The 19,837-nt window shown below is 47.9% G+C and overlaps 1 protein-coding gene across 3 annotated transcripts in view; it reads left to right on the top strand.

The window, feature by feature from the left end:
- spryd3 (SPRY domain containing 3) overlaps window positions 1-19,837 on the top strand; it is a 343,426-nt gene that overhangs the window by 259,575 nt on the left and 64,014 nt on the right. For all 3 annotated transcript variants that reach the window (XM_085972663.1, XM_085972664.1, XM_085972662.1), the window contains exon 8: window positions 10,995-11,052. In XM_085972663.1, the coding sequence (XP_085828789.1) occupies window positions 10,995-11,052 (58 nt within the window). The remainder of the gene's footprint in view (window positions 1-10,994; window positions 11,053-19,837) is intronic.

The following is a 19,837-nucleotide window of genomic DNA, read 5'->3' as shown; positions in this document are numbered from 1 at the left end:
AGATTGATGAATGAGGTCCATGTCTAAATAGAAACGGGAACCCCTGCCTTGTGAGTTATGTTATGTCCTGGAAAAAAACACGTGTCTATGGATAGAATGGATAAATGTCCCATTTTACATGACAATTTCTGAATTCTCCCGGGAATAACAGCTCACTTCTTCATTGTTTGATCAGCAGGGGAAGGGACAGAGCAGATCTTGCAGGGAGCCCCCTTAAACCTCTTGAATTGTCCTTGGTGAAGACAAGTTTGGACTCCTGTGGTCATAGACCCGGTTTAGACTTAGACATGGAGGATAGCCACTTGGTCAAAATATCAGTTGGGTGCCTGTGGCAACAGTCAGCACCCTCGAGAGAAGAGAACATTGAAGGTGAACAAGAATGAGTTATAATGATGCATTCTCCAGCACATGGCCACTTCTTCACTGAGAAAGGGAGGCTTGCTCAGGGCATGGTTGACTCCATGAGTGCTGCTAATGATGTTCTGATTACCGGTGGAAGTGAGTTTTAAGTTGGGAGAGTTGGGGAATAAGCCAGCACCATGACTGGGCAGTAGATTTCAGTGTGGGGTATAAGGAGCTGTAACTAACAGCTTGTGGATTGTGGGATGTTTGCTCCGTCTGTGCTAATAGACCCACCTGGTTCTGGATATTCAATACATTTCAGACAGCTAATTTTGTAATTAGTCATCTTCTGAAGTCAATTGTTATCCAAAAGAAACCACTACAGTGTAATATAAGTTCAAACATAGTTTATCTGTGTAATTATGTGTGAGATTGTGTGTTTAATCCTGAGAGCGGGGAACAATACAGTACTGTGCTCCACACAGCTACTGATTGTGCTGAGGTTAACAGTGTCTAGCAGTCAATAAAAAGATGAAGCTTATCCAATGTACCAGACCAAGGTAACAATCTGAGCAGCCATCTAGAGATTATAAAATTCAGTTAATATTATAAAGGAGTGAGTACTTGTAATTGAAGTACCCCATCCCAACAGAGAAGGTGTTATGTTTAAAAAAGCCTCTGATGCGTACTATTGATATTTTGTTTGTCTTTCCTGTAGAGAGCTATTTTGCTGACGTCCAAACCAGACGTCACTTCTCCACTACCTCCTGCCTGGAGGGTTCCTCCCTTCCTCTTGATCCTGTTATTGCACTGGTTTCCTAATCACCCTTCCTTGTGATGACTAGCTGTCTGCCGCAGTCCATGTAATGTAAGGGTTTCCTTTGCGTTCATTTCTGTGTGAACTTTGGTTGCCACATCAGACCTAAGCCACTTCTGGGCCCTGCCCTGTTCTTTCCTCCCCTTCTCCCCGTCCACTTATTTCCCCTTCTCTCCGTCCACTTATTCCCCCTTCTCCCCGTCCACTTATTCCCCCTTCTCCCCGTCCACTTATTCCCCCTTCTCCCCGTCCACTTATTCCCCCTTCTCCCCGTCCACTTATTCCCCCTTCTCCCCGTCCACTTATTCCCCCTTCTCCCCGTCCACTTATTCCCCCTTCTCCCCGTCCACTTATTCCCCCTTCTCCCCGTCCACTTATTTCCCCTTCTCCCCGTCCACTTATTTCCCCTTCTCCCCGTCCACTTATTTCCCCTTCTCTCCGTCCACTTATTCCCCCTTCTCTCCGTCCACTTATTCCCCCTTCTCCCCGTCCACTTATTTCCCCTTCTCCCCGTCCACTTATTTCCCCTTCTCTCCGTCCACTTATTCCCCCTTCTCCCTGTCCACTTATTCCCCCTTCTCCCCGTCCACTTATTCCCCCTTCTCCCCGTCCACTTATTCCCCCTTCTCCCCGTCCACTTATTCCCCCTTCTCCCCGTCCACTTATTCCCCCTTCTCCCCGTCCACTTATTCCCCCTTCTCCCCGTCCACTTATTCCCCCTTCTCCCCGTCCACTTATTCCCCCTTCTCCCCGTCCACTTATTCCCCCTTCTCCCCGTCCACTTATTTCCCCTTCTCCCCGTCCACTTATTTCCCCTTCTCCCCGTCCACTTATTTCCCCTTCTCTCCGTCCACTTATTCCCCCTTCTCTCCGTCCACTTATTCCCCCTTCTCCCCGTCCACTTATTTCCCCTTCTCCCCGTCCACTTATTTCCCCTTCTCCCCGTCCACTTATTTCCCCTTCTCCCCGTCCACTTATTCCCCCTTCTCTCCGTCCACTTATTCCCCCTTCTCTCCGTCCACTTATTCCCCCTTCTCCCCGTCCACTTATTCCCCCTTCTCCCCGTCCACTTATTTCCCCTTCTCCCCGTCCACTTATTCCCCCTTCTCTCCGTCCACTTATTTCCCCTTCTCCCCGTCCACTTATTCCCCCTTCTCTCCGTCCACTTATTTCCCCTTCTCCCCGTCCACTTATTCCCCCTTCTCTCCGTCCACTTATTTCCCCTTCTCCCCGTCCACTTATTTCCCCTTCTCCCCGTCCACTTATTTCCCCTTCTCCCCGTCCACTTATTTCCCCTTCTCCCCGTCCACTTATTTCCCCTTCTCCCCGTCCACTTATTTCCCCTTCTCCCCGTCCACTTATTTCCCCTTCTCCCCGTCCACTTATTTCCCCTTCTCCCCGTCCACTTATTTCCCCTTCTCCCCGTCCACTTATTTCCCCTTCTCCCCGTCCACTTATTCCCCCTTCTCCCCGTCCACTTATTCCCCCTTCTCTCCGTCCACTTATTTCCCCTTCTCCCCGTCCACTTATTTCCCCTTCTCCCCGTCCACTTATTCCCCCTTCTCCCCGTCCACTTATTCCCCCTTCTCCCCGTCCACTTATTCCCCCTTCTCTCCGTCCACTTATTCCCCCTTCTCCCCGTCCACTTATTCCCCCTTCTCTCCGTCCACTTATTCCCCCTTCTCTCCTTCCACTTATTCCCCCTTCTCTCCGTCCACTTATTTCCCCTTCTCCCCGTCCACTTATTCCCCCTTCTCTCCGTCCACTTATTCCCCCTTCTCCCCGTCCACTTATTTCCCCTTCTCCCCGTCCACTTTTTCCCCCTTCTCTCCGTCCACTTATTCCCCCTTCTCTCCGTCCACTTATTTCCCCCTTCTCTCCGTCCACTTATTTCCCCTTCTCCCCGTCCACTTATTTCCCCTTCTCCCAGTCCACTTATTTCCCCCTTCTCTCCGTCCACTTATTTCCCCTTCTCCCCGTCCACTTATTTCCCCCTTCTCTCCGTCCACTTATTTCCCCTTCTCTCCGTCCACTTATTCCCCCTTCTCCCCGTCCACTTATTCCCCCTTCTCCCCGTCCACTTATTCCCCCTTCTCCCCGTCCACTTATTCCCCCTTCTCCCCGTCCACTTATTCCCCCTTCTCCCCGTCCACTTATTCCCCCTTCTCCCCGTCCACTTATTCCCCCTTCTCCCCGTCCACTTATTCCCCCTTCTCCCCGTCCACTTATTCCCCCTTCTCCCCGTCCACTTATTTCCCCTTCTCCCCGTCCACTTATTTCCCCTTCTCCCCGTCCACTTATTTCCCCTTCTCTCCGTCCACTTATTCCCCCTTCTCTCCGTCCACTTATTCCCCCTTCTCCCCGTCCACTTATTTCCCCTTCTCCCCGTCCACTTATTTCCCCTTCTCTCCGTCCACTTATTCCCCCTTCTCCCTGTCCACTTATTCCCCCTTCTCCCCGTCCACTTATTCCCCCTTCTCCCCGTCCACTTATTCCCCCTTCTCCCCGTCCACTTATTCCCCCTTCTCCCCGTCCACTTATTCCCCCTTCTCCCCGTCCACTTATTCCCCCTTCTCCCCGTCCACTTATTCCCCCTTCTCCCCGTCCACTTATTTCCCCTTCTCCCCGTCCACTTATTTCCCCTTCTCCCCGTCCACTTATTTCCCCTTCTCTCCGTCCACTTATTCCCCCTTCTCTCCGTCCACTTATTCCCCCTTCTCCCCGTCCACTTATTTCCCCTTCTCCCCGTCCACTTATTTCCCCTTCTCCCCGTCCACTTATTTCCCCTTCTCCCCGTCCACTTATTCCCCCTTCTCTCCGTCCACTTATTCCCCCTTCTCTCCGTCCACTTATTCCCCCTTCTCCCCGTCCACTTATTCCCCCTTCTCCCCGTCCACTTATTTCCCCTTCTCCCCGTCCACTTATTCCCCCTTCTCTCCGTCCACTTATTTCCCCTTCTCCCCGTCCACTTATTCCCCCTTCTCTCCGTCCACTTATTTCCCCTTCTCCCCGTCCACTTATTCCCCCTTCTCTCCGTCCACTTATTTCCCCTTCTCCCCGTCCACTTATTTCCCCTTCTCCCCGTCCACTTATTTCCCCTTCTCCCCGTCCACTTATTTCCCCTTCTCCCCGTCCACTTATTTCCCCTTCTCCCCGTCCACTTATTTCCCCTTCTCCCCGTCCACTTATTTCCCCTTCTCCCCGTCCACTTATTTCCCCTTCTCCCCGTCCACTTATTTCCCCTTCTCCCCGTCCACTTATTTCCCCTTCTCCCCGTCCACTTATTCCCCCTTCTCCCCGTCCACTTATTCCCCCTTCTCTCCGTCCACTTATTTCCCCTTCTCCCCGTCCACTTATTCCCCCTTCTCCCCGTCCACTTATTCCCCCTTCTCCCCGTCCACTTATTCCCCCTTCTCCCCGTCCACTTATTCCCCCTTCTCCCCGTCCACTTATTCCCCCTTCTCTCCGTCCACTTATTCCCCCTTCTCCCCGTCCACTTATTCCCCCTTCTCTCCGTCCACTTATTCCCCCTTCTCTCCTTCCACTTATTCCCCCTTCTCTCCGTCCACTTATTTCCCCTTCTCCCCGTCCACTTATTCCCCCTTCTCTCCGTCCACTTATTCCCCCTTCTCCCCGTCCACTTATTTCCCCTTCTCCCCGTCCACTTATTTCCCCCTTCTCTCCGTCCACTTATTTCCCCTTCTCTCCGTCCACTTATTCCCCCTTCTCCCCGTCCACTTATTTCCCCTTCTCCCCGTCCACTTTTTCCCCCTTCTCTCCGTCCACTTATTCCCCCTTCTCTCCGTCCACTTATTTCCCCCTTCTCTCCGTCCACTTATTTCCCCTTCTCCCCGTCCACTTATTTCCCCTTCTCCCAGTCCACTTATTTCCCCCTTCTCTCCGTCCACTTATTTCCCCTTCTCCCCGTCCACTTATTTCCCCCTTCTCTCCGTCCACTTATTCCCCCTTCTCTCCGTCCACTTATTTCCCCTTCTCCCCGTCCACTTATTTCCCCCTTCTCCCCGTCCACTTATTTCCCCTTCTCCCCGTCCACTTATTTCCCCTTCTCCCCGTCCACTTATTCCCCCTTCTCTCCGTCCTCTTATTTCCCCTTCTCCCCGTCCACTTATTCCCCCTTCTCCCCGTCCACTTATTCCCCCTTCTCTCCGTCCACTTATTCCCCCTTCTCCCCGTCCACTTATTTCCCCTTCTCCCCGTCCACTTATTTCCCCTTCTCCCCGTCCACTTATTTCCCCTTCTCCCCGTCCACTTATTTCCCCTTCTCCCCGTCCACTTATTTCCCCTTCTCTCCGTCCACTTATTCCCCCTTCTCCCCGTCCACTTATTCCCCCTTCTCCCCGTCCACTTATTCCCCCTTCTCTCCGTCCACTTATTCCCCCTTCTCTCCGTCCACTTATTCCCCCTTCTCCCCGTCCACTTATTCCCCCTTCTCCCCGTCCACTTATTCCCCCTTCTCCCCGTCCACTTATTCCCCCTTCTCCCCGTCCACTTATTCCCCCTTCTCCCCGTCCACTTATTCCCCCTTCTCTCCGTCCACTTATTCCCCCTTCTCTCCGTCCACTTATTCCCCCTTCTCTCCGTCCACTTATTTCCCCTTCTCTCCGTCCACTTATTTCCCCTTCTCCCCGTCCACTTATTTCCCCTTCTCCCCGTCCACTTATTTCCCCTTCTCCCCGTCCACTTATTTCCCCTTCTCCCCGTCCACTTATTTCCCCTTCTCTCCGTCCACTTATTTCCCCTTCTCCCTGTCCACTTATTTCCCCTTCTCCCCGTCCACTTATTTCCCCTTCTCTCCGTCCACTTATTTCCCCTTCTCCCCGTCCACTTATTTCCCCTTCTCCCCGTCCACTTATTTCCCCTTCTCCCCGTCCACTTATTTCCCCTTCTCCCCGTCCACTTATTTCCCCTTCTCCCCGTCCACTTATTTCCCCTTCTCCCCGTCCACTTATTTCCCCTTCTCCCCGTCCACTTATTTCCCCTTCTCCCCGTCCACTTATTTCCCCTTCTCCCCGTCCACTTATTTCCCCTTCTCCCCGTCCACTTATTTCCCCTTCTCCCCGTCCACTTATTTCCCCTTCTCCCCGTCCACTTATTTCCCCTTCTCCCTGTCCACTTATTTCCCCTTCTCCCCGTCCACTTATTTCCCCTTCTCCCCGTCCACTTATTTCCCCTTCTCCCCGTCCACTTATTTCCCCTTCTCCCCGTCCACTTATTTCCCCTTCTCCCTGTCCACTTATTTCCCCTTCTCCCCGTCCACTTATTTCCCCTTCTCCCCGTCCACTTATTTCCCCTTCTCCCCGTCCAGCTCAATGGGTCTACCCTCGCTTCGTTCCACTCCCATTTATCCAAATGCAGCTCACACATCTCCAGCAGTGGCTTGTCTTCCCACCCCCCACACGATCATCTCTCGAGTTCCCCAAGGATCCATCCTTGAACATTTGGAAGGAACTCACTCTGGTAGCTGGGGGCGGGTGGGATTATGCAATTTAGCCTGGCCCAGCTCCTTTTGCACTCTGGGATATGCCCAATGGTCAGCTGCTTCCTGTTCTTGCATTACTGCCTGCATTCAAGGGTCAAGATTCTGCTTTCCATGCTCCTGCTGTCGGCCGAATTGATGGATGGAAAATCACGGCCGGTGTGGTCCCAGCACGTGTCAACAGTTCAAAAGTGCAACCGTGGCCCTTTAGTGCACTATTAGTGAGTTTGCCAACTTATGCAGTCTTTAATAACACACATTTCCATAAACAGACACAAATTACCTCCTAATTATGCTTAAACGGTGATCATTTAGATTTTCCAATAGAGATATAATTCATCCATCTTTCGGATGAGATGTTAAACCAAGGCCCCATCTGCGCTCTCAGGTGGATGTAAGAGATCCCATGGCACCAATGTTCCTGTTAAGCCGTGCAGTGTTCTTGAGGTCCTGTGCAGCTGGCTCTGTGGCTTTTGTATGGGTAAAACTGCACATGCGCGGAAATTTGAATGGGCTGCGCAGCCAGTTAAAGGGCCCGTGCACCGAAAAAAATAAAATAAAGAGGGAACATTGCATGGCACTATTCAAAGAAGAGCAGAGGAGTTCTGCAGTGCCTGGCCACTATTTATCCCTCCATCAACATCACTAAAACAGATGATCTGGTCATTATCACATTGCTGTTTGTGGGAGCTTGCTGTGCGCAAATTGGCTGCCGCGTTTCCTACATTACAACAGTGACTACACTTCAAAAAGTACTTCATTGGCTGTAAAGTGCCTTGGGACATCCCGAGGTCGTGAAAGATGCTATATAAATGCAAGTCTTTTTTGAAACCTCAAAAGTGGTTCAGAAGAGTTTTTCTTAAACTTAATAGAGGGGAGTGCCTGAAAAGAAATCTATTGTCAAACAATCTGTTTTGGTTTCTAACAGTCAACAAAGAAACCACAGCTGCTGTAATCATGGGTGTTGTCTCTGTGAGCAGTTCATAATAGAAAAGGAGCAGTTATTAATACATTTAAATGTCATCACTTGCCTGAAATAAAGCTTTGAGAATATAATCTCCAGTTTTTTTGAAAGTCTTGTGGGGAAAAGCAAAGAAACTATGAGATGCTCACAGCATTGGGCACAGGCCCTTCACATTATGTTGATGCACAGATTGCAGGCTGTAAAAGTCTGAAAACTGCTCAGCTTGCACAGATTTGGTTGGAGTTTCTGCCCAGCTGTTGTCAGTTAACAATTTCTGTTGAAGCCCAGGCTTTTGAGACAGGCTGAGGCCTTGAAGTGAAAACTTTAATGAAGGTATTGAAAGACACAAAGTGGGTAAATGTAATCATCTTATTGTGAAATATATATTTTTTATTAAAACCCTCAATATGCCACTGATTTGACACACACTCCATCCGGTTACAGAGTGGCTGCTTGGGAAATGGTAAACTGTCACGCTGATACAGTGGGGGGGGTGCTCTTCTGGTATTTGGGCACAGCACAAAAACTTTACTCTGTATCTAACCCGTGCTGTACCTGCCCTGGGAGTGTTTGATGGGACAGTGTAGAGGGAGCGTTACTCTGTATCTAACCCGTGCTGTACCTGCCCTGGGAGTGTTTGATGGGTCAGTGTAGAGGGAGATTTACTCTGTATCTAACCCGTGCTGTACCTGCCCTGGGAGTGTTTGATGGGACAGTGTAGAGGGAGCTTTACTCTGTATCTAACCTGTGCTGTACCTGCCCTGGGAGTGTTTGATGGGACAGTGTAGAGGGAGCGTTACTCTGTATCTAACCCGTGCTGTACCTGCCCTGGGAGTGTTTGATGGGTCAGTGTAGAGGGAGATTTACTCTGTATCTAACCCGTGCTGTACCTGCCCTGGGAGTGTTTGATGGGACAGTGTAGAGGGAGCTTTACTCTGTATCTAACCAGTGCTGTACCTGCCCTGGGAGTGTTTGATGGGACAGTGTAGAGGGAGCTTTACTCTGTATCTAACCCGTGCTGTACCTGCCCTGGGAATGTTTGATGGGACAGTGTAGAGGGAGCTTTACTCTGTATCTAACCCGTGCTGTACCTGCCCTGGGAGTGTTTGATGGGACAGTGCAGAGGGAGCTTTACTCTGTATCTAACCCCGTGCTGTACCTGCCCTGGGAGTGTTTGATGGGACAGTGTAGGGGGAGCTTTGCTCTGTATCTAACCCGTGCTGTACCTGCCCTGGGAGTGTTTGATGGGACAGTGTAGAGGGAGCTTTACTCTGTATCTAACCCATGCTGTACCTGCCCTGGGAGTGTTTGATGGGACAGTGTAGAGGGAGCTTTACTCTGTATCTAACCCGTGCTGTACCTGCCCTGGGAGTGTTTGATGGGACAGTGTCGAGGGAGCTTTACTCTGTATCTAACCCCGTGCTTTACTCTGTATCTAACCCGTGCTGTACCTGCCCTGGGAGTGTTTGATGGGACAGTGTAGAGGGAGCTTTACTCTGTATCTAACCCGTCCTATACCTGCCCTGGGAGTGTTTGATGGGACAGTGTAGAGGGAGCTTTACTCTGTATCTAACCTGTGCTGTACCTGCCCTGGGCGTGTTTGATGGGACAGTGTAGAGGGAGCTTTACTCTGTATCTAACCTGTGCTGTACCTGCCCTGGGAGTGTTTGATGGGACAGTGTAGAGGGAGGTTTACTCTGTATCTAACCCCGTGCTTTACTCTGTATCTAACCTGTGCTGTACCTGCCCTGGGAGTGTGTGATGGGACAGTGTAGAGGGAGCTTTACTCTGTATCTAAGCCCGTGCTGTACCTGCCCTGGGAGTGTTTGATGGGACAGTGTAGAGGGAGCTTTACTCTGTATCTAACCTGTGCTGTACCTGCCCTGGGAGTGTTTGATGGGACAGTGTCCAGGGAGCTTTACTCTGTATCTAACCTGTGCTGTACCTGCCCTGGGAGTGTTTGATGGGACAGTGTAGAGGGAGATTTACTCTGTATCTAACCCGTGCTGTACCTGCCCTGGGAGTGTTTGATGGGACAGTGTAGAGGGAGCTTTACTCTGTATCTAACCTGTGCTGTACCTGCCCTGGGAGTGTTTGATGGGACAGTGTACAGGGAGCTTTACTCTGTATCTAGCCCCGTGCTGTACCTGCCCTGGGAGCATTTGATGGGGACAGTGTAGAGGGAGCTTTACTCTGTATCTAACCCGTGCTGTACCTGCGCTGGGAGTGTTCGATGGGTCAGTGTAGAGGGAGATTTACTCTGTATCTAACCTGTGCTGTACCTGCCCTGGGAGTGTTTGATGGGACAGTGTAGAGGGAGATTTACTCTGTATCTAACCCGTGCTGTACCTGCCCTGGGAGTGTTTGATGGCACAGTGTCGAGGGAGCTTTACTCTGTATCTAACCCGTGCTGTACCTGCCCTGGGAGTGTTTGATGGGACAGTGTACAGGGAGCTTTACTCTGTATCTAACCTGTGCTGTACCTGCCCTGGGAGTGTTTGATGGGACAGTGTAGAGGGAGATTTACTCTGTATCTAACCCGTGGTGTACCTGCCCTGGGAGTGTTTGATGGGACAGTGTAGAGCGAGCTTTACTCTGTATCTAACCCGTGCTGTACCTGCCCTGGGAGTGTTTGATGGGACAGTGTAGAGGGAGCTTTACTCTGTATCTAACCTGTGCTGTACCTGCCCTGGGAGTGTTTGATGGGACAGTGTAGAGGGAGCTTTACTCTGTATCTAACCTGTGCTGTACCTGCCCCGAGAGTGTTTGATGGGACAGTGTAGAGGGAGCTTTACTCTGTATCTAACCCGTGCTGTACCTGCCTTGGGAGTGTTTGATGGGTCAGTGTAGAGGGAGATTTACTCTGTATCTAACCCGTGATGTACCTGCCCTGGGAGTGTTTGATGGGACAGTGTAGAGGGAGCTTTACTCTGTATCTAACCTGTGCTGTACCTGCCCCGGGAGTGTTTGATGGGACAGTGTAGAGGGAGCTTTACTCTGTATCTAACCCCGTGCTGTACCTGCCCTGGGAGTGTTTGATGAGACAGTGTAGAGGGAGCTTTACTCTGTATGTAACCCGTGCTGCACCAGACACTGGGTGTCGAAGAATGGACCACATTCCATTGCAAACACTAACATTGCTCGCCTTAGCAGAAAATAATTAATTGAAGGAATGAGTACGTCACAAGAATTACTCTCAAACTAAAATAAGCCAGATTGTTGCACAGGAAAACAATCTCTACTGAAGGTATTCATTCTAGTGGTAGAACAGACAACAACTGGTGTTTGTGCATTGATGTTCAGAGGCAGTTCCTCCTTCCCCAGGGAAAAGCCCTCAGCAAAGTATTTGATTACTTCTCATTTTCTTTTTTTAGGACTACCCAAAAAATCGGCATCCAGGCTGGAGTAGAGGATCAGTGGCCTATCATGCAGGTATGAAACTGAAGTCTTCACATTTCTGGGAGCCTGGGCCAATGCGCCCCAAAACCATTCTCTGCCACTGTATAAAGTCCAGAGCAGGACCTGGTCTTTGCGCCCTTGCATTGTTATATTAACACTGCTGCGTGTTTGGTGATCATACAGACCAATTCTGTTGTTCCCAAGCACTTGATCCCTCCATTTAAACACAAGACATTGGCTGTAACACTTTTCATTGTTGTTTTTTGATACCAGTGGATCTCCCCGGGTGGTGCAGTGCGTCTAAAGAGTGGGATAGGGAAAATGTTCAAGGAAGTAAATGAGAGTTACGCGAAAGAGAAGAGTTTTGATGTATGATATAGCAGAGATAGAGGTAGGTAGTGTTTGAATACGCAGAAGGTGGGATGTGATGGGGGGCAGATGAAGAAGAAAGTGGGGAGAGAGGCAGAGCGGGTCAGCTGGTAGGAGCCACATTAGCTGGTTAATAGAGTAGGGGGAGAGTTATGGCGGGCCAATGGGGCAGCAGAATTTCTTTATAACAGGGCAGCAGCAGGGTTGCATCTATTGAGTGACTCCTTTGAACCAGCACGGCAAGAGTGAAGCCCAAGAGGAGGGCGAAGAGGGAGCAGGGTAGGCTGCGCAGTGGTGAGTAGAAAATATTTTTAAAGCCTCGAGGGAAGGAAAGTATACAAAATCAAAACACAGAATAGTAAATTTAACAGTTCAACATTAATTAACCTAAATGAAAAAATCAGTTGGTGGAAAACAAGCTTGTGGCAGAGCCCTGAGAGAGCTCCACAGTACCACCGGTTGGCCAGATGTTGCAATTACAGGACCAGTTTGCATAGGGTGTAGAAATGTGGACATAGGAATTTATAATCACAGAAGTGTGACAGAAAATGTGACGAGAAGAAATTTGGTTTTGTAGACAGAAAATACAGGCAAGCGTGCAATTTTTTTAATATGGTATAGGTTTCTACAGAGTGTGCCATTTCCTTGCAACATTCATGTAAATTGTGCCTGATACCACTGCAGTTCAGCTCTCATGATCTGAATCAGACACCAGCAAAAAGAAAATGAAGTTGGAAACACTACAAAGCTGCACTCGTTACATTAGCTATAGAGTTCAAATTCTTGCACCGAACGTGTGTTTTCAAGGAGTCCCACCTCAAAGGCATCCATAGAGCAAAGAAATGTGCTAACTACTGTCTGTTAAATCAGTCATGCTGCTTGTGTTGAATTTAGTGAATGGGACTGTTGCTTTTTAGGGTCTTCTCTAACATTACTGTAGATTATTTTGCCTCTCTTATGTTAGACCACTCTCATGGTCAAGTGCCAGCTCCTCATAATTTCAAGAGTCTCTACACCCTTGTCTTAGGATCTAAGTAAGTTGTCAGTAATGTCCCAGGGAATGAACAAAAAACCTTGTCTGATAATTGTTTTTAGCTCCTACGTCTTTGAGATTGGTAGGGTATAAAATAGCCAGTGAATTTATTTTACGTAAGATAAACAAGCACTTGAGTACAGTCAGATAATAGTTACAGTGGGCATCCTTCCACCTAGCTGCTCAAATGGACAAAATAAGATTGCAACTAGGAACTAAACTAACCCTTTGTAAATAAATGTTTAATAATTTTGTAACCCTGTTCAGCCTTTTGAGCGATTCATTAATATTGGGTGAGGGTTTCAATGGCATTTTGTTGCAGTCCCTGGGTTTGTCCATAGAAAGAAAAGAAAGAAAGACTTATATAGCGCCTTTCACAACCACCAGACGTCCCAAAGCGCTTTACAGCCAATGAAGTACTTTTGAAGTGTAGTCACTGTTGTAATGTGGGAAACGTTATCATGCATTGTCATACATTGACATGGAGGAAGTCAACTGTGTCAAAGGCTGCAAAAGTGGGGGTGGGAGGAGGAAGGAGAATGTTGATGACTTTAGTTAGGGTTGTGGGAGGGGTGGAAACCTATTTGGAGAGGTTCACACATGGAGTTGCGGGAAAAATGGGCACGGATTTGGGAGGCGACAACACGTTCAATGACTTTGGAGAGGAAAGGAAGACTGAAGATGGAGCGGGGGGGGGGGGGGGGTGGTCAAGGATGTTTTTTTGAAGAGGGGGGTGATGACGGCAAATTTGAAGGGGAGGGGGCCAGTACCTGAGAGGGAACTGTTTGCAATGTCAGCTAACGTGGGGGGTCTGGAAGGGAAGTTTGATGGTCAGCAGTTTAGTGGGAATAGGGTCGAGAGGGCAGGAGTTGGATCTCGTGGGCGAGATGAGCTTGGAGAGGGCATGAGGGGAGATAGGAGAGAAACTAGAGAAATATGTGGGTTGTGGGGGGGAAGCTTGGCTTGGTTGTCAAGGGCAGGGAGGGATGCAACAGCAACAACATGTTCAAGGACTTTGGAGAGGAAAGGGAGATGGGGCTGAGCGAAGGTATAAGCTGTTCAGTCCAGACATCTTTGTTCCACTTCTGTTGATTTGTTAATATTTAAAAAACTCATAAAAGTATCAATATTGTTTTAACCTGGTATAAATTGAATCCCAGAATAGTTAAGGGCTCAATAAACTGTACCCTCACCTCCTGGTCTCACTGTCGATGTGTGTTTCCCTGTCTGCTCAGGAGCACAACACAGTGCTGTTTCTCCTCCTTGTTGGCCCCCAATTTGAGTTATCCTCTCTTTTTTGCATCTGTGGTGCTCTTCCTTCTCCATGCTTTTACCCAGTCCTTCACAAACACAGATCACTGCCCCCGAAGCCTAAATCCCCCCCCCACCACCAAAAAAAAGCTTGCTAGAGCCCAGGCGCTCAGTTACTCCGAGCCCCATGTGGCTGTCGCCTATTTCATCCCACACATCAACCTCAACCCCTGATGTCCCAGTTTCTTTCTCCATGTACGACTTGCTGTAACTCATGCACAGCCTGTCCGACCCATTCCCAGTACACACCTCTGACATGTTGGCACCATCTTAAGAACATAAGAAATAAGAGCAGGAGTCGGACATTTGGCTCTTCGAGCCTGCTCCACCATTCAGTAAGATCATGGCTGATCTTCTACCTCATCTCCACTTTCCTGCACTATCCCCATATCCTTTGATTCCCTCAATATTCAAAAATCTATCGATCTCTATCTTGAATATACTCGACGACTGAGCCTCCACAGCCCTCTGGGGTAGAGAATTCCAAAGATTCACAACCCTCTGAGTGAAGACATTTCTCCTCATCTCAGTCCTAAATGGCTGACCCCTTATTCTGAGACTGTGACCCCTGGTCCTAGACTCCCCAGCCAGGGGAAATATCCTCCCTGCATCTACCCTGTCAAGCCCTGTAAGAATTTTGTATGTTTCAATGAGATCACACCTCATTCTTCTAAACTCTAGAGCATATAGGCCTAGTCTGCCCAATCTCTCCTCATAGGACAATCACTCCGTCCCAGGAATCAGTCTGGTGAACCTTCGTTGCACTCCCTCTATGGCAAGGAAATCCTTCCTTAGGTAAGGAGACCAAAACTGTACACAATACTCCAGGTGTGGCCTCACCAGGGCCCTATATAATTACAGTAAGACATCTTTACTCTTATACTCAAATCCTCTTGTAATAAAGGCCAACATACCATCTTGCTGACTATCTCCAGCAAAGGTATGACATACAATCTGAGTACATCAGTGTAAGAGCGGTACAGAGACACTAGGAGACGTACAAAAGCGAGGAGGTAGAAGTAAGGAGAAACCTAAAAAAGATGCATACAATACATTGGCTCAGTTGGTAGCACTCTCGCCTCCAAGTCAGTAGATTGTGGATTCAAGTCCACTCCAGAGACTTGAGCACATAATCTCGACTGACACTTCAGTGCAGTACTGAGGGAGTGTTGCACTGTCGGAGATGCCGTCTTTCAGATGAGACGTTAAACTGAGGCCCCGCCTGCTCGCTCAGGTGGACGTAAAAGATCCCATGGCACTATTCGAAGAAGAGCAGGGGAGTTCTCACCAGTGTCCTGACCAACATTTATCCGTCAACCAACATCACTGAAACAGATTATATCTGGTCATTTATCTCATTGCTGTTTGTGGGGCCTTTATTGTACGCAAATTACAACAGTGACTACACGTCAAAAATAATAAGGGGGAAAAAAACACTAGTGGGCGTAGTCTATAGGCCTCCGAACAGTTGTAACTCTGTTGGACGGAGTGTTAATCAGGAAATAGTTGAGGCTTGTAATAAGGGAACAGCTATAATTAACTGGGATTTTAACTATCATATTAACTGGACAAATCAAATTGGGCAGGGCTGCCTTGAGGATGAGTTCATTGAGTGTATTAGGGATGGGTTTCTTGAGCAGTATGTAACTGAACCGACCAGGGGGCAAGCAACCTTAGATCTGGTCCTGTGTAACGAGACAGGATTAATTAAAAATGTCCTAGTAAAGGATCCCCTTGGAATGAATGACCATAACATGGTTGAATTCCATATTCAATTAGAGGGTGAGAAGGTTGGATCTCAAAACAAGCGTGCTAAGCTTGAATAAAGGAGACTATGAAGGTATGAGAGCGGAATTGAGTAGAGTGGACTGGGAAAATATATTAATGGGTAAGACGGTACATGATCAGTGGTGTACATTTAAGGAGTTATTTTACAACTTCCAAAAAATATATATTCCACTGAGGAAAAAAGGGTGTAAAAGAAAAGATAGCCATCCGTGGCTAAGTAATTAAGGATAGTATCCGACTAAAAACAAGGGCATATAAGGTAGCCAAATCTAGTGGGAGGATAGAAGATTGGGAAGTCTTTAAAAGACAGCAAAAAATAACAAAAAGATTGATTAAGAAAGGGAAGATAGATTATGAAAGTAAATTAGCAAAAAATATAAAAACAGATAGCAAAAGTTTCTATAGCTATATAAAAAGAAAAAGGGTGGCTAAAGTAAATGTTGGTCCCTTAGAGGATGAGACCGGGAAATTAATGGTGGGAAACATGGAGATGGCAAAAACGCTGAACATATATTTTGTATCAGTCTTTACGGTAGAGGACACTAAGAATATCCCAACGCTGGACAAACAGGGGGCTCTAGGAGGTGAGGAGCTAAATACGATTAAAATCACTAAGGAAGTGGTACTTGGTAAAATAATGGGACTCAAGGCCGATAAATCCCCTGGACCTGATGGCTTACATCCTAGGGTCTTGAGGGAAGTGGCGGTAGGGATTGTGGATGCATTGGTAATAATTTTCCAAAACTCCCTGGACTCAGCAAAGGTCCCGGCAGATTGGAAAACTGCTAATGTAACACCCTTATTTAAAAAGGGTAGTAGGCAGAAGGCTGGAAACTATAGATTGGTTAGCCTAACATCTGTGGTTGGTAAAATTTTAGAGTCCATTATTGAGGAGACAGTTACGGGACATTTGGATAAACATAATTTAATAGGACAAAGTCAGCATGGTTTTATGAAGGGGAAGTCATGTTTGACAAATTTGCTTGAGTTCTTTGAGGAAGTAACATACAGGGTGGATAAAGGGGAACCAGTGGACGTAGTGTATTTAGACTTCCAAAAGGCATTTGATAAGGTGCCACACAAAAGTAGTATGCAGGTGCAGCAAGTGATCAAGAAGGCCAATGGAATGTTGGCTTTTATTGCTAGGGGAATAGAATATAAAAACAGGGAGGTATTGTTGCAGTTGTACAAGGTATTGGTGAGACCGCACCTGGAATACTGCATACAGTTTTGGTGTCCATACTTAAGAAAAGACATACTTGCTCTCGAGTCAGTACAAAGAAGGTTCACTCGGTTAATCCCGGGGATGAGGGGGTGGACATATGAGGAGAGGTTGAGTAGATTGGGACTCTACTCATTGGAGTTCAGAAGAATGAGAGGCGATCTTATTGAAACATATAAGATTGTGAAGGGGCTTGATCGGGTGGATGCGGTGAGGATGTTCCCAATGATGGGTGAAACTAGAACTAGGGGGCATAATCTTAGAATAAGGGGCTGCTCTTTCAAAACTGAGATGAGGAGAAACTTCTTCACTCAGAGGGTGGTAGGTTTGTGGAATTTGCTGCCCCAGAAAGCTGTGGAAGCTACATCATTATATTATTTAAAACAGAAATAGACAGTTTCCTAGAAGTAAAGGGAATTAGGGGTTACGGGGAGCGGGCAGGAAATTGGACATGAGTCCAGGTTCGGAACGGTCACGGTCCTGTGGGTGGCGGAGCGGGCCCAGGGGCCGTGTAACCTGGTTCTGCTCCTATTTCTTGTGTTCTAATTCTGTGTTAGATTTCAGGAGTTGGTTCTATTCCTGTTTCTGGCTGGGGTGGAGATCACCTTTTACAGAAGGTAAGTACTGTAGAAAATATAGGGACAGAGTGATCTCCTGGACGAGTTTCAATCGCCTAGATGGGTCGGAGAGGAATTTCCCAGATTTTTTCTCCCAAATTGGCCATTGGGTTTTTTATCTGGTTTTTTGCCTCTCCCAGGAGATGACATGGGTTCGGGAGGGATGTAGAGTGATAGTAGATTTGAGGTTAGGATCAGATCAGCCATGATCTTATTGAATGGTGGAGCAGGCTCGAGGGGCCGATTGGCCTACTCCTACTCCTATTTCTTATGTTCTTATATAACTTAATTGGCTGTAAAACACTTTGGGACGTCCTGAGGTAGTGAAAAGCACAATAGAAATGCAAGACTTTTGTTTGTTCGTTCTTTCTCATTGAACGAAGCGTGTGATGGCCATAATAAGAAAGAAAGAACAGAAGGAGAGGTGCGGAGAAGAAATATTGGCATTTACACAGTACCTCGTCACCTTGAAACATCTCGGTGCTTAACAGGCGATAAGTTACTTTGCAGTGCAGCCATTTTGCACTCAGCAGGATCTCTCAAACACTAGTGAGATGAAAGGTCTGTTTTTGGTGGTGTTAGTTAAAGGAGGAATATTGGCCAGGACAATGGGAGAACTCTTCTAGTAGTGTCGAGATCTTCTACATCTAGCTAAACAGGTAACCGGTTTAATGTCTCATTTAAAGGATGCCAGCTTAGATTATGTACTCGGAAGGAAGAGCTTTTTTTTGTCTTTGACTGTTAAAGTTTAGGCTCTGCCCTAGATATTCTCTTCGGTACAGTGGTGCTGGTCACTCCCATAAGTGGTCCTAGCATCTTGTGTTCAGGAGTGTGCCCGTACTGCCCAATATCTAAATAAACAATAGCAATACCCGCAGGTATAACAATAGGAGCACCATGTGATCCGATATTGTGCGTATCTCCAATCTTCCTGAAGGCAGACGGAAAGCACTTCAGTGAGATAAGGCCAGAAATGAATCGTTAGGCTGCTTTATTTTGCAGACAAATGAATATACAGAGTAATAGTCAAAGAAAACCCAACTTTCTTCACTCAATAGCAAAATACTGCGGATGCTGGAAATCTGAAATAACAACAGAAAATGCTGGAAATACTCAGCAGGCCAGGCAGCATCCGTGGGGAGAGAAACAGAGTTAATGTTTCAGGTCTGGGACCCTTCACCAGAACTGGAAAAAGCTGGAGATGTAACAGATTTTAAGCAGGTGCAGAGGCGGGGTGGAGGGGAGGGGAACGGGAGGATCTGAAGGAACAGCCTGCGCTAGGCTAGGAGGCAGGAGAGATAAAATGTTGCAAATGGGGATGGCAGAATCATACAGCCTGAGGGGTTATAGTCTGAAATTGTTGAACTCAATGTTGAGTCCAGAAGGCTGTAAAGTGCCTGATCGAAAGATGAGGTGCTGTTCCTCGAGCTTACGTTGAGCTTCATTGGAACAGTGTAAGAGGCCGAGGACAGAGAGATCAGAGTGGGAGTGAAGTGGTGAATTAAAGTGACAGGCGACCGGAAGCTCAGGGTCACCCTTACGGACTGAACGGAGGTGTTCCGCAAAGTGGTCGCCCAATCTGCGTTTGGTCTCCCCAATGTAGAGGAGACCGCATCGTGAGCAGCGAACACAGTATATTAAATTGCAAGAAGTACAAGTAAAATGATGTGGTCTCCTCTACATTGGGGAGACCAAACACAGATTGGGCGACCGCTTTACCCTGGTAGACCCATCATTTCAGCCTGTTCTTGCCCCACGGAACTGATTTCTTCCTATCTCGACTCTTTTTTTCTCCCCTTGTCCAGTCTTTCTTAATCTCTCATGCCTTCCACCCTATCACAGACCTTCCCTTTTGTTTTTTCCTCCCCTCCCTCCTTTCCCTGCCTCTGTACTTGCTTAAAACCTGTTACGTCTTTAACTTTTTCCAGTTCTGACGAAGGGTCATCGACCTGAAAGGTTAACTCTGTTTTTCTCTCCACGGATGCTGCCTGACTTGCTGAGTGTTTCCAGCATTTTCTGTTGTTATTGCCCTATCCCTTTCATGGGCTGACTAACCTGTTTTTTGCGTAACCATTCCCTGTAGACAACTTTTAACTGAAAAAAACTGACCACCTCCATCTTAGCTTCCAGCTCTGGACCCAGACATGAAGCTGTTTCCTGCTTCAAACCTGACTGTTTTGTCTCTCTTTTCTCTTATTGCTTCCAGCAAATGGAAGGGTTGTGCAGCTGACTTCTTCCCCGTTGAATGATTTGCCATTAAGCTCATCAATAAAACTGCATACCACTTTCTACCCAATTCTGTCTCTCACTCCCTCTCTCACTCCCTATATATACATACTAGCTGGAGTGCCCGGCGGTGCCAAGGGTTTTTTGAGGGCATGTTGTTGTTGGAAGAGAGAGAGAGAGAGAGAGACTGCTGGATTTAGTTTGGGATTAGCCTGGAGAGAGAGGGGGGGAAGGAGCGCCTCAGGCCTGGCC

This window comes from Somniosus microcephalus, chromosome 33 (genome assembly GCF_052327205.1).
Source record: "Somniosus microcephalus isolate GS21.2 chromosome 33, FLI_Smic_1.0, whole genome shotgun sequence".
In the NCBI taxonomy this organism is placed as follows: Eukaryota; Metazoa; Chordata; class Chondrichthyes; order Squaliformes; family Somniosidae; genus Somniosus; species Somniosus microcephalus.
Note: the sequence above shows the minus strand (reverse complement) of the source record. Positions and strands in the feature narration are given on the sequence as shown.